A 14559-nucleotide genomic window follows, 5' to 3' on the forward strand; every position below is an offset into this window, starting at 1 on the left:
GGTGGCAAGTCATCCCATTAGCTCTGGTACTGTTTCAAATGTATTTTGAATTTAGTTTTTATTCCTGGCAATTTTCTGTATAACCTCTTACTATTTTAAAAATACTCCATTTTTACATTATAACCTTAACACACTGGGACGTCAGTAGAGTTGTGTGATAGGTTCTTGTCATACAGTAAGTTGTTAGGTTTTTATTTGTTTTTTCGGCTCACGATGATCTCCATTTCCTTCCTCTACTACATGCACATAATAGTGATATTATCAAAGTTGTTTTATAATACATGTTCCCTGTGGTTGCTTTCTGAGTTAAGCTTGTGTTTAGATACAGAATGAGAGAAGAAATCATAGCACGCAAGTTATCTTATGTTTTATCGGAATTTGACTGTGCTAATTCATAACACTTTAATAGTGTCAAAAGTACCACACTGCTATGAAGTGAAAGGTACATTTTACACATTTAGCAGTTTTGAGTAAAAGTTCTCTAAATGTCACCTTGGAAATCTTTGCCATGAAATAACACAAGTGCCTCTTGTGGTGCCTCAGAATACTCACTGTTGGATTAGAGTCAGAGAGGAACTTTATGAAATCATAAATACTGTGGTTCTGTGCATTACACATTTTTGTAAGGTTGTTTTATATTTTGAAACTTTCAAACACAGATTTAAGTCAGTCTGGAAATTAAGTTACATATAACTACAGTATCTTAGATGGAAACTTTTTGTTTGTTTAGTGCTTAAAGATCCGGACAGCAACCCTTACAGCTTGCTTGATAACACAGAGTCAGACCAGACTGTGGATACCGACGCTAGTGAATCTCACCATAGCAGTAACCGGCGCAGGAGGTCACGCAGGCGAAGGACTGATGAAGATGCTGTTCTTATGGATGGAATGACAGAGTCTGACACAGCTTCTGTCAATGAGAATGGTTTAGGTATGTAAACAGTTGGATGATAGTCCAGAACAAGCTAAGAAGAAACGTGTTGTCCGTGTAAGTGCAGTGAAACACTTGTTCGTTTTTGTTAGTGACGAATCGTTGTTCTGTTAAAGGTTGCTGTCTGATTAAAGAAAGACTTCCTTCATGGTGCTGCCATGAAATCTCCAGGTTACTGAGCTCTGCTAGTACTTTCATATGCCTCTCTTGTACAAACTATCTGACGGAGACACCAAAGACTAACTTGTTGTTTCCCATTAGTACTGCTCTTTTCATTGAACCAGTGCTGCTGGATCAGCATTCTGGTTTGTCCTTGGTAACCTCGGTCATGGTGTAGGAAAGCTACTTAAGTAGCTGTTAATTTGTCTCTACCCAGCTTCTGCTTAAGTACTTTCCCTCAGTAAATTCTCTTGATATTCACTGGGACAAGAATACAAGCTGCTTAACAATGTAGAAAAAAACCTGCTCTTTCATGGGTTATGTGGCTAAAATTTGACATATGGTTACTTACTTAATAAATGCAATCTGAGTTCATTAAGCATATGCCTAAATGTCCTAAGCCAAGAGCAAAAAAGTAAAACCTACCTCTTGCATTATCGTGTATGCTTTCAGTATAAAATTGTTTGTCTTTCAGCCTGTCTTAGCCTGTCTCTTAACAGAAGCAATGTTAAATGCCCCATGCTGAAACTGCTGAAGATTTTATTTATTTATTTATTTATTATATCATCAGAAATAGTTCATGGTAAACTTTGCAATTGCAGATGATAGTGACAAAAAACCCCAGCGACGCAATCGTAGCCGCAGGCGTCGCTTCAGGGGTCAGGCAGAAGATAGACAGCCAGGTAATTCGAGTGGAGCTGTGGGTAATCTCAGGTCAAAAGCATGAGAGAATGTTGTGTCTGCTGTTTTCCATATAGCTGCATAATATAAAAAGGTTACTCAATAACTAATAAGACTACTAGATAAAGATGAAAGACTTTTTTTCTACTGGGAGAACTTATAAAAGTTCTTAATCTGCCTAATGAAACTAATTTATAATGTCTAACTTTTTGCTTGGACATACGAGTTACGCTTCTGATCCAGTTCTCGCTGAAGTCAACAGCCGCACTGCTGTTGAGTTCAGTGGTCCTGGATCAAGACAAACATGAAGGTCCATGATCTGCGCTCACTTGCTTCCGTGCACTTGCACTGAATGTGACAGCACCTTTCCAGCACCGGCCGAGAGGCCCCGAGTTGGAATGGCCGGGTGCGGGTGCGCTGGCAGAGCCCGGTGAGGGAGCTCGCAGGGCATCTGCCAGTCCCACGCCTGGATCAAACTGCTGCTACCAGTCCTTGGCTTTTGTGAATATTTCTGAGTCATCCACAAATTGAGGGTGGGAAGGAGGAATTTAAATGAAATTGCATGTTTCCAATTTTTTGTTGTTGTGGCTTGTTGCATTTCTTTTGTGTGTACTAACACTTGAAATGTTAAAGGTGAACTAGCTGATTTTCAATATAATGCCCTATTTAGAAACTGCTTGTACATACATGGCGTAAGGTAGTAACAGAAGGGCTTCTCGATGGACAGGCTCAACGTTTCACCCATATTTGCCTGCCTTATATCTGTGGTGCTCATACAACATCTGATTAAAAAGAAAAAATTGTTGCATTACACTAAAAACTTGGGGGAAGAAGAAAAAAAAAAAAAGCTTCCCCCTAAAAAAAACTAAACCCAAATTAACCTATTACTTCTCAACATTCCAGTTCTGTAACAGCGATAGGAGTTTACAAAGAGGCAGAAAAAGCAAAAATGGATTTCAGCTTTTACTTCTTAAAAACTAATTTCAGCCAGCAACATAACAAGACGTTAGTCATCTTTACAAAAGCAATGATATTTTTCTTTTAAATATGAGTATTCTAAGAACAAAACAAAATTTCCCAAACAGGATTTCTCATTTTTTTTTCCTGTTGATGTCTTTGTTCAAGATACCATTTTCAGTTTGTGTAATAAATATTTTTAAATACAGTAGTTAGTTACACTGTCTTTGTGAAAAATTATTTGAGCATTTAATGTTTTCATATATTCGTTAAGTGTGTAGTGAGTGAAATTAAGACAGAAGGAACTCCCTCCCCCCCAAATGCTTACAGTGCACTTAAGTCATTGTGTTGTATTATTTTAATTTACACCACTATATGTTTTGGGTTCTTGCTACATACATGAATATTAAGAATTGGTGTCTTACACTGTATGCATAAAACTTGCTTCATCTTTACATTAGAGGAGACAGGTACAAAACCTCATTCTTAAATAATTCTTGTGCAGTAACTCACTTGGTTTTGACAATTATACAAGGGCCCAGTTGTAAGAAGTCCAGTTACTGTAACAGAAAACTCCTGTGCTCTACTTCCTATTTCAATTTAGGTTTCATGCACAGTCATTCCTAAATCCAGACAAATAGTTCACCTGAATGCATGATATACTAAATACAATTGACTGTACTGTTCAACAGATAATGCTTGCCATCTCTAATGTGCTTTACCTCATCAAAGATACAAGTGTATGTTTAAATTTGTAGTACTATGTATTCTAACGATAGAATTGACTCTCAATCGGTGTGGGTACAAGAGGGCGGGATGAGACAGAGCCAGGCCACAAGAACATGTGCTGAGGTGGTGAGAAGAAAAGAGGTCAGAAAACCCCTGGCCGGCATCCAGTAAGTGCAGCCGCCGTAACAGCACACACGTGGCTGGCCGGCTTTTGAGCAGGGGCTTGTTCATACAGAGCCACCCTGAGTGTCTGCACACACACCACAATTAACCCACCACCCACAAGCCAGAGTTAACTGTGCGGATTGCATTTTGAATACCAGGAGGAGGGCGAGTTCTCTTGCCAGTTGCTTCATGAAGTAACAAAGATTTGAATGCTGCTTTATCGTAAGTGATACCATGCTCTGAACCTCCCCCAATTCTTTTCATATTTTAACTTGCCTTCATTTTATTAGTGTGAAATTCTTCACTATTTGAGATAGTAAAACCCCAGTGACAAACACAGTCTGTAGTCGAAAGCCCACAGCCCAAAATGACTATTTTATTAACTTTAAGATTCTACCTTCAGATTGTCACATTACCACTGATTTTTGTGAAAGTTGTAATTAACAACAGAAACAAATTGATCCTTGCTACGTAGTTGATACCTGCAAGTGTGAAGGCCTTTCATGAGATGTCTCCCAGTTGTAGCATAACTTGTACAGAAAAGACATATGAAGCTTAATGCTAAATGCGACTTCTGATGTGAGCATCACTCTGATTTTTTTTTTCCTTGAACAGTAACAGTAGCTGATTATATATCACGAGCTGAATCTCAAAGTAGACAGAGAAACCCTCCAAAGGAGACGCTAGCCAAAACCAAGAAAGAAACGGTAAGAAGATTATTTTTTTATGTACGTTTCCTTTTTTTTGCTCTTCCCCTGCAGCAAAACAGTGAAGGAATGCCTCGTCTGGATCGCCCTCATTTGACTGCAAATGCATTTGAGTTCAAGAATAAATAATTAAAAGCAAAAATGGCCCTGAGTAAACAGAACTGACATTAACTCGGAGACTGTCATTACAGACTTTGGTAACCAGTGTAATGCTCAAATTAAGTCTTTATGCACTTGCTAAGGTAGCATTACATAATAAAATGTGCAGTTATCTATGGATGAATCATAGAATGGACCTTGAAGATCATCTAGTCCAACCCCCCTGCCATAGGCAGGGTCACCTCCCACTAGACCAGGTTGCCCAAGGCCACGTCCAGCCTGGCCTTGAACACCTCCAGGGATGGGGCCTCAACAACCTCTCTGGGCAACCTGTTCCAGTGCCTCACCACCCTCAAAGTGAAAAACTTCTTTCTAATGTTCAATCTGAACCTGCCCTCTTTTAGTTTAAAGCCATTCCCCCTCATCCTATCGCTACATGCCCTTGTAAAAAGCCCTTCCCCAGCTCTCCTGTAGGCCCCCTTTAGGTGCTGGAAGGCCGCAGTAAGATCTCCCCGGAGCCTTCTCTTCTCCAGGCTGAACAGCCCCAGCTCTTTCAGCCTCTCCTCATAGGAGAGGTGCTCTAGCCCTTGGATCCTCCTCGTGACTCTCCTCTGGACACGCTCCAGCAGGTCCATGTCCTCTTTATGTTGGGGACTCCAGAGCTGGATGCAGTACTCCAGGTGGGGTCTCAAGAGAGTGGAGTAGAGGGACAGAATCACCTCCTTTGACCTGCTGGCCACATTTCCTGTGATGCAACCCATGATATAGTTGGTCTTCTGGGCTGCAGTCGCACACTGCTGGCTCAAAGTCTTGAGAACTGATCCTCAAAATATAGAGGGCACTAGGTAGCACCTTTAGTGACTTACACAGACTATTTTAGAAAGAATTTATGTTACAGAGATTGTAGGTCTGAGATCTGTTCTTGTGAAAGGATCAGAGTGGCATTACATATCAAAAAGTAACATTCAGAACCGAATAAAGCACAATTTCTTTACTTCTAAAGTAACATGGACCTTACTGCCATGAACTATGTCCAAGTTTAGCAAAATAAGAAAGATCCATTGCTATATGATAAACAAAATCTAATTTAAAAGGGATGTAAAACTCAGCTTTTCAGTTAACTTCTTCCTTGGCTTAGAAAAATGGAAGTTATGAAATAAAACAGTCTGGGCGTGCTGGGGGGTATGCTGTCTCAGGGCTGCCCTGGCATGATTCCTGCGGGAGTGGCCGACAGAGAAGTCTCCTACAAATGATAAGTAATAGGATGCTATAACTGGTGGGTACTGGCACAGACAGACGAGAGCCATTTAATATTGCAAAGCTGCTGCGTGCACCGGAGGGAATTGGATTACACACTCTATCTCTTTACAGAATTTTTGTGTTATCCTGTTTTTGTTTTTGTAAGGCAAAAGATGCGATTGATGAGAACAGCCCTTCTGAAAAAGCAGTGAATGGTCCTGCTACAGCTTCTGGGGATGAGCCTTCTAAACTACAGCACAGTCCTGATGAAAAGAAAGTTACTGTTCAAGAGGATGGAAATAATCAGGAAGAAGCAGTGCTGAATGGTGTTTCATAAACTGAAGTTCCTAGTTTACAGTTCTTTTACATTACATTTAAAATAGTGCTTGTATAAGCTTGCCAAAGATAGAATATGGATCGCCAGTCTTGACACCGCACTTTCAGTTCCTCCATTTTGGAATACAGAAAGGGGAGGGATCCTGAAGAAATCATATGTTAAACATACTTTGACACCTACTGTGTTATAAATATATCATCAGATGTGCCTTGAGATAGTATATGTAACATTTAAATAAACAAAATTGCTGGCTATAGGAAATGTTATTTTGTTTTCAAAATACGGCGAAGATGTGAGGGGGATCCCTAACATAATACTCTTTATGAAAGCATTAGCTGCTTTTGTTACATTTTTAATAATATGCAACCACTTCTTCACCTGAGGAATACTAGAAAGAAATGCAGTCTAAAATATTTTGCACTGAAATGTAATTTCTCCATTAGTTTAGTCTGGAAACTGGTCTGTTTTAATACATGTTTTTTAAATGCTGTATGTAGAGGAAAAATCTGCAGACCACTGGAATACATTTGTTAAATTCTCATAATCTGCAGGGATACTGGGTGACATTGGCAGTGACTGTTCTACATTGAGGCTTTGTTTGGTTTATTTATTAAACTGTACAGTATTTAAAAATCAAACATAGCTTTAGTTAACACTAAGCTGAATTAGTCATGTCCATTAAGACATAACCTGAACTACTGAAAAGATCAATTTCCAGAAAGTTTATTCTGTATAAACTACATATGTTAGTCCTTAGTAGAGTATTTTTATTTTTGTTTTGGTTGTTTGATGTGCAATATGTTTTTTTTGTATGCTGGTAGTAAAAGAAAATAAACTTTGATCTTCCATCTGTTGACTGTTTCTATCAGAAAGTTAAATTACTGTTGACTTCAAGGTTTTCAAGCTGTTGTTAACACTAACAATTGAAACTTACCTGCAAGGCAGCTTGAACCTGTAACTCTTTCAGAAGAGTTTGCTAACACGCTAATCTTCCATTCTTTAAGCTGATGATGTAAAACATCAGTTAACAAGTCTAAAGACAGATGACTTATCTTGGAGAATCGCCTAACCCGACTAACATATATAGGAATTAATGCAGATATAGCTTTTGACTGATACCTTAGAAGCAGGACACACTAACCCCTCTCTTTAGTCACGTGAGCAGGAACAATGGAGTGGAAAAGATGGGGATAGCAAGGAAATGCAGTAAGAAGTCAGAGCAAAGTGGTAGTGCTGAAGTTGTGCTGACCTGAAGAAAAAAAAACCTGTCTTACCTGTTATGTCAGAAGTAAGGACAAACCCAAGTATTCTGAACCACCTGTGACTCCAGCTGCTACACCTGATACAGCTACAGAAGAGCTGTACCAACTAGGCTTGGGTACGTACTGCATTTAAGGAGATGGGCAGTTAATACAACTTAAGTTTTGACACTCATCGACAGTGCTCCCTCCTGGAGACCAAACCGTTAAACTGGTGTAACTGACGTGTGCACAGGCATCACAACTGATAAGGCAGCCGCAAGAGTGGAGAAAATTTAATGGGGGGGAAGCCAGTATTATTACTTAAGTACAGTAACATCCTACGTCTGGTTTGAACTGTGTGTACTCTGAACTGCTGTACAGCAATGGTCCAGCTGTTTTTTTCAGCCCACTTCAAATTCTGTAGTAAAGCAGTTATCCCTCTCGCTATAGGTTCTAAACATTTTCTGTTTTGTACTCGTGTTACTGATTTGCTCCTCTCTTCTGAAGCCATGGAACTCTTCCTTGCTGCTCTTCTGGTAATACTAAACGGCATATAACTAGTCTACAGAAACACAGACATAAGACCACTGTTAGCAGTACTCTCAAGTAGATGCTTGTCAGTTCTGGAAAAATGAAATCTCTGAAATCCACTGTATTTATAAGGAGATAGGTGTTAACTCTTACATACGCTTTACTGTAGTTGCAGGAAGACTGGCAAGATTCCTGAAGTCTGACAGAACTGGGCCCTAATTCAGATACTCGCAACGACATCTGCTGGGGTACCCTTGGCTTCGTGCAGCATGATAAATCCAGCGCAGGTATCTTCAATGGCTTATGTAAGGAGTTGCTGTTTCCTAATTACCATAAAGGCAAACCTTATGTGAATTCTAACTTTGGAGTGTTAAGCTAATATATAAAACTATAGTAGTTACATTACAAATCTGGAATTTATTAAATGCTATAAAATCCATTAAAAATTGAAAGTTACTAAAAAATCCAGGACATTCCAGACCCGTCAGTAACGCTTAAGCTCAACCAACCTTGTTTTTCACAAGGCAAAGACAACTGAGCACGTTGTTGCCTATACTTTATTTCTTCACTCAGAGACAACCACACAACTGTCCCAATTCTTACCGTCAAATAAATCCTCATGATTCTTTCCACCCCCTCCCCAAACTGGTTCCCCACGCTAGCTTTGGCATATGAAAGAGCAGCAGCGTGAACTTTAAACATGGCTAGTTTAACAAAAATTAGGTAACAGTATTAAGTGTACCTGTATGTGGTAACATGCATTGGCCAAACCAAGTTTTTTATGCTTTTACACTGAAAAATATTTCTGAGTGGCAGATTTTGCTGCTTATAATAAAGAGCTATGAAAAAAACTGTAAGCCTCACTCCCTCACACATTTCCCCCAAAAGTGACTAAGATGTGAGGAGGGAAGTAACTCCCTAGATTCATATTTCCAGCTTCATTTATATTAACTTAAAGATTGACATTAGAGCTTTTCTTACGCCATTTATCAAAAATAATCATTTGTGTGGACAAACCCTCCGATTTTCTCACTCATTCATTTTTTAGCTTGGTCTTCCAGTAAATCTTTAGCTTCGTTGATTTTGGCTGCTACGTATGGAGAGCCACCTAGAAGAAAGATAACCTCAAGTCACATCAGACGAAAAAATATGTTATTGTTAATAATGCCACAGGAAAAAAAGTGCAAGCATGGTCTGAAAGTTATTCAAGTTAAAGAATAAACTGCGTTATGACTGAAGCCATATAAATTTACACATACAGTCACCGCAGTAGCTACATGTGCTGACAGCTCACTCCTGCAGTTGCTTTTAGTTTAGTGGAGAGGTTTTTTCCTCCAGTTTTATCAGTCATATATGAACTGGTCACTAATGACTTAGCATAAAGTTTGTTGTGAATACAGAAGCATTAAACTAACAAGTCTGCAGATAAACCTTCCCCCCCAGTTCAAGGCCAGCATATGAGCTGCTGCTGTACCAACGGACTAGTGCAGTTTTTAAACCTGACAAACAACTTAAAGATACTGAAACAGAATCCACAATACAAATGCACTGAAATTGTAACTGACCGTGAGGGGCAAAGACCTGTAGTGTGTATTTGCAGCATGTATACCATTTACTAGTACTAGAATTACTCTATTGAAGCTTAATTTAACTTATTTAGGTCATGTAAAATATGCTCCAAACAGTCTTTTAGGTTCTGCATATATTCAGTAAAGTTCATTTTTAAGTTAACTTCTGCTAGATACTATCTATGAAAGGCATATCCTAAGGCTTATTTTGGATTTTGGTGCACAAAGTAATGGAGTTCAACACTCACTTTGAAGGAGGCCATTTTACCTTTTACGTGAGGATTAAAAAGTTAAATGCCAAACACTAACACATGACTCCAACTTACTGAAGTGAACAGAATTTAGAACAGGTACAGACGCTTTAATTTATTAACTTTAGGCATCACTAGATTCTGAGCCTTCAGAGTAACACTAGCATAAGTATTTCATAGTGCAGTGTCTTCAACAGACACAGAAAGCTCAATACCTGCCATTGATCACGAATTCCCAATGCATTGAAATGAACTCAAACACACATGGTACATAAAGTGCACAAATATACTCTGGTCTTTCATCTAAAATTAAGATGATTTTAAGCCTCATTTTAACAAATCATATTTTAATCTGATATGCACAGAAGAAGACAGAGCAAGTAACAAGCTGACGTGCTGCATCTGTTCCAAAACCATAAGGATTGAGGTACCCTAAAATTTGTTTTCACTCAATTTTTCTGGGGATTTTTTAGGAACTGAGGTAGTCATTTATCAGTCACTTCTTCCCCATGCAGTTCTATTAATCTGTGTTAAAAACATGTTAATTAATCAATGTGACTTAATTTACTTACCTTTATCTGGATGATTCAGAAGCATGATGCGTCTATGAGCTTCTCTAATTTTACTTCTGTTGGCTGTAGGGCTTTAAAAGAGAGAGAGAAAAACTGACTCGTGGGAACCTCTTAAAATCCCCCAGATCCCTAAAGGATGTCTTAGAACGAGCAAGCACTTTGTCTTATTCATCAACTCTGTGGCTTACACGTGTTTTCCTTTTCCTATTACTGATGTGTAGCATGTAAGTCCTGGAGAGGGTTTCTAAGGTTTTCCTAATACTGTACTCTGAAGAAAAGGTGCTATAGCAGTTGAATATGGTGGGGGACATTCAGACAGTTAAAAACAAACCTAACTATGTTGTAACATTTTTACTGGGACAGCTTCCTAAAGGCTGGAAGAAAACAGTAAAATAAAATTTACTCTTGATTTATTTAAAAAAAAAAAAAAAAAAAACAAAACCAACAACCAACCATTTGTATACCAACTTCACAGTTGGAAGTTGCCTTCAAATAGAATTGGGTCTTACACTGTATCTTATTAGATAAATTTGTGTATTTGTTCTTAAGCCTCTTTAAATTTTGGCAGGGGTAGCTACTACACTTATATCTAAGATGTTCTAGAATAAGCGCTGAATTTACTCCTCGTGCAAGAAGTGGGTTTGCAGCACCTTCACGCTGCACCTATCTGAAATTCACCAGCAGTGACAGGAACCACAAGCAAACAGCACAGCCCTATTCCCCATACCAAGTAAACTCCAAGGCTTCTTGAAAATGGCACATTTACCAGCACCTCTACGTGGCTTTTGAACCTGTCAGGGGTTTACAGACGTATGGAAGTCCAGCTAGAGTTAGCTTTAAGCAAGCTAACATGTGGCAAAGAATCCCAAATAAGTACAGAAAATCCTGAAAGGCAAATTCATATTGCCTGACTTGGCAGCAGCATTCCCAGGGGAATCTGGGCATAGGACAGTCAACCATTCAGAATTATGTCGTTTTCAAACCAGGCTAGCAACTAGGTTACATGTAGCCTCCTTTTTACCTTTCATTTGTAATAAATTTCCTTTTACCTCACTCCTAGTATTAAAGCTGCTTCTCGTTTAGTCATTTTGGGTTCAAATCCACCTCTGTAATAACCACTGAAGGCCTAAAAGAGAAAATGTGTTAGTTAAAAAAACACTAATCCGTAAGTTTATAAGTTAAAACAACTCATTATTACTGTAGTAGCTGCCAAGCTTTTAGTCTGTAAGAATACAGCAAAGCTTCTTTTGTACTTGTAGTAAGAAATTCAGTTGAAGTAGAATATCATTATTTAAACGAGTACTTAAACTTCCCCAAACAAGTTCGGTTAGTCAGACACCACCAGAATCAGAGATTGTTATTAGTGACAAAATTATGTTTAGTATTAGAAGAAAGTAATGCTATACAGAGACAACAGTCTGTAGTTATTTCACCAAGTAAACTTTTAAATAAAAAGATGCTACTGATAAAAAAAAAACCAACAACAAACAACTTACAGATTTTGGTAGATTCTGAAGTGCTTGTTTTACTTGTGGCTCCATTTGCTTCATAGCTTTTACTGCATAGCGACCTTAAATAAATCAGTGTTCAACAAGGCTAAGTATAAAGTTTCGTAAAGATTTAGTAATTCAGCGCAACTGGTAACTTGTGGATTAGAACATGGAATAAACCTTTTGAGAACATGAAAAACTAAGAACTTCGATCTTTTCTTTAATTACATGTTTCTCAACACAGGCTCTCCCAAGATTGTCCTGTATGAGCTATTAAACTACTGTAAAATTCCTCAGTACTGAGGCAGGCAATAGTAAGTACAACTGGGCGTTCAGTGTCCTCCCATCATCTACAAACCTGCAAATCCAGCTGCCGCTATGGTCAGGCCAACTGCCACCATTGTACTGGCCTACACAGGAAAGACATAAAATACTCATTTATTAAAGGAAAAGAAAAAAAAAGGCCACCCGGCAAAATCTACAGCGGCTCGGACCAGTGCATACGTTGAAAGCAACACGACTAGGGGAAAAGCGGCCCGTAGTCCGCCAGTTACTTGGGCCTCGCTGCTCCAAGCGCGGCGGGGCCGGGGTCAGGCGCGCCCGGCGGCGGGAACGCCCCCAGCTGTGGGGGCCGAGAGAAAGTGAGCCCGGCGGCGTCCTCCCGCCCGGCGGCGCCGCTTGACCCCCGCGGGCACCGGGGCCGAGGCAGAAGCCAGCGGCCCCGCCGCGGCCTGTGCGGGGCAGCGCCCTCCCCGCGCGGCCCGGGCCCCTCGGCACCACGGCCGCGCCGGCCCAAGGACGAGCCGAGCTCCTCGCCCCGGGGAAGGGCTTGGGAGCTGCCGGCCCAGACAGAAGCGCTCCCCCGGCGAGACCCGCCGGGCCTGGGCCCTCACCGCACTCACCATGGCCTGACCTGGCCGGCCCCGGCCCCGCGCACTGGCGATCGCCGGGCTGAGCTGTCGGAGAGCCCCGGCTCGCCGTACGGCACCCGTGCCGGTCGCAAAGCAGCCACCGGCTGTCGTAAAGTGGGGCGGGGCGGCAGGTGCGGACACTGCCCCGGGGCAGGGGCGGCAGCGGTGCGGGGGTGGCCGGCAGGGCCCGTCCCCTGAGGAGGGACAGTGCCCTCCCCTCGGGCTGGGGGCGGCGGGAGCCCGGAGGCGCGGCCCGGCCTGGTGCGGGGGTGGCACCGGCGGGTGGTGGCAGAGGTTGGCGGAGGTTGGCAGCGGGAGAGGCCCCTGGCCTCGGGCAGTGTCGCTGCAGCAGGAGCAGAGCACGGCGTTATGGTGTCACGGCCGCGATCGTACGGGCCTTGTTCGTGCTGTAAATGAGCGGCTTTGTTCCCGGTCTGGAGCCTTCTCGCGCACCAAATTCGTTTTTTTAGAAAAAGTAGGTTTTCTTGGGTTTTATTTTGGTAATTCACGCCCCCTCTCTGGCGGTCCCCTCTCACTGTGGGCTGTGCTCTCCCAGCCTCAGGCACCGCTTCCAGACTGAGGAGCTCAGTTACCCCATCGCTGACGATTACTACAAAATGAGGGAGAATTATAGGCCTGGCACTTGTATTTGAATATTATTAGTAATGTAGTGTCATCTGCTAATAACAGTGTCATGTGCAGCACAGTCCATTGTCCCTCAGGATGTCCGTAGCTGGAGTCTGAAGTGGCAGCGCTGGGCAGGGAGTAGGGCGGCAGCGAGGCCATGCCTTCAGCCCGGAGGTCCTGCTCCAGAGTGGTCCTCACCCAAAGCTCCCAGTGCTGCTGTCTGACTGATCGTTTGTTTGCAGGAGTGAAAAGCGTTGGCATTGTTCCCTGCACTTGTAGAAGGCTTCGGTGCCCTCATGGGCTCCTGGGGGTCATGGTGGTGGAAGGCAGGTAGCTTTTGGTTGCCTTAGGCCTCAGACTCACAAGCCCTCACGTAAGCAATTTAGTATGAGAGCTCGGCAGCTTGTCATTTTGCTGGCTTTTAAAGATGCTAGAAGAAAGGTTTTGGTTAAGGTGCTTGTACTGTTGTACAAGTGTTTTATGAGATGGAAATAAAAGGAAACTTTGATAAAGGAATCAAACCCATTAATTGTAGGGCACAAGGCCCCTGCCAGCCTCTACAACCTTTTCAAATACAGAGAGGGGAGATGGCAAGTGGAAAACAACTAGACGTTGGTGTTATGGGGGGAAAAATAACTCTGTAGGCATATGGGTCTGGTGGCTAACTAGAGTTTCTTCATATGTAGAAGAGGATTTGGTTTTAAGATGGTTTCCTCTTTGTCCCTTTTCTATCAGAAAAGGGGGGTAGGACTGTGAAAAAAGGGGGTAATGACTTTACCGAGGCACAGCTAGTGTTTAATTTTTTGTATTGCCTAAACCAATAAAGTAAGAGACAGGGACTCCTTCTTTGTAATTAATTACACGAGGTTTGATTCTTCCATCTTGACAGCCTTTTGCTAGATCCAGATCTTAGTGGCTTTCACGGGAAAACTATCCTGAAAGGGAATTTTATTTTCTTTCTTTCCTCACTTTCCCTAGTCCCCACCTAGAAGGACTGGGAGCTCTACTCGCAAAGGGGGTTTTGCAGATTTATACTTTGGGGCTCTTTCTATTGTGAAATTTCTCATTTTCAGAGAAAAAGGACAGACGTTATGAAATGTGCAAACTTCCACATGGGTTGGGAACAGGTTAGTAACTGGTACCTAATCCTTCTCCTCTGCGAGCCCTTTAAAGAAAAGCCAGAAAAGGAGATCTTTGGGAAGCCTCTGCATGCTTAAGAGAGAGATTTCATCTTTACTGAGGAGAAAGGAAACTTTTATCTGTAAGTGGGGAGGGCTGGCAAGAGTTGAGGTGGGATGGAGGGATTTGCATTATTGCTACGTTTGATACCAGCAATTGGACCAGACTGTTGGCGAAGCCTAGAG

General features: G+C 41.6%; 2 protein-coding genes across 2 annotated transcripts in view; one reads left to right on the forward strand and one right to left on the reverse strand.

Moving 5' to 3' along the window:
- The window catches only part of FXR1 (FMR1 autosomal homolog 1), a 40897-nt gene extending 34040 nt beyond the window's left edge, over positions 1-6857 (forward strand). The window contains exons 13-16 of the mRNA XM_082487211.1: positions 731-931; positions 1693-1773; positions 4238-4329; positions 5834-6857. Coding sequence (XP_082343337.1) covers positions 731-931; positions 1693-1773; positions 4238-4329; positions 5834-6004 — 545 coding nt within the window. The 3' untranslated portion in view covers positions 6005-6857. The remainder of the gene's footprint in view (positions 1-730; positions 932-1692; positions 1774-4237; positions 4330-5833) is intronic.
- A 1889-nt stretch (positions 6858-8746) lies between these two features.
- On the reverse strand, positions 8747-12648 carry DNAJC19 (DnaJ heat shock protein family (Hsp40) member C19). Its single transcript, XM_082487236.1, has 6 exons — positions 12560-12648; positions 12016-12067; positions 11664-11737; positions 11217-11293; positions 10168-10238; positions 8747-8884 (listed from the first exon to the last, which is right to left on the reverse strand). The coding sequence occupies exons 1-6, from the start codon at positions 12560-12562 to the stop codon at positions 8814-8816; spliced, it is 348 nt and encodes a 115-aa protein (XP_082343362.1). The 5' UTR covers positions 12563-12648; the 3' UTR covers positions 8747-8813.
- Between the last annotated feature and the right edge of the window lie 1911 nt (positions 12649-14559).

Source organism: Vanellus vanellus (assembly GCF_965231255.1).
Source record: "Vanellus vanellus genome assembly, chromosome: 8".
NCBI classification, from domain to species: Eukaryota; Metazoa; Chordata; class Aves; order Charadriiformes; family Charadriidae; genus Vanellus; species Vanellus vanellus.

Excerpts from the sequence above, each read along its gene's own strand:
- DNAJC19 (XM_082487236.1), bottom strand. Across the intron at positions 11,738-12,015 it reads AGCGGCAGCTGGATTTGCAG|GTCGCTATGCAGTAAAAGCT; the intron begins GTTTGTAGATGA and ends GATTTATTTAAG. Across the intron at positions 8,885-10,167 it reads TCTGAATCATCCAGATAAAG|GTGGCTCTCCATACGTAGCA; the intron begins GTAAGTAAATTA and ends TCTTTCTTCTAG.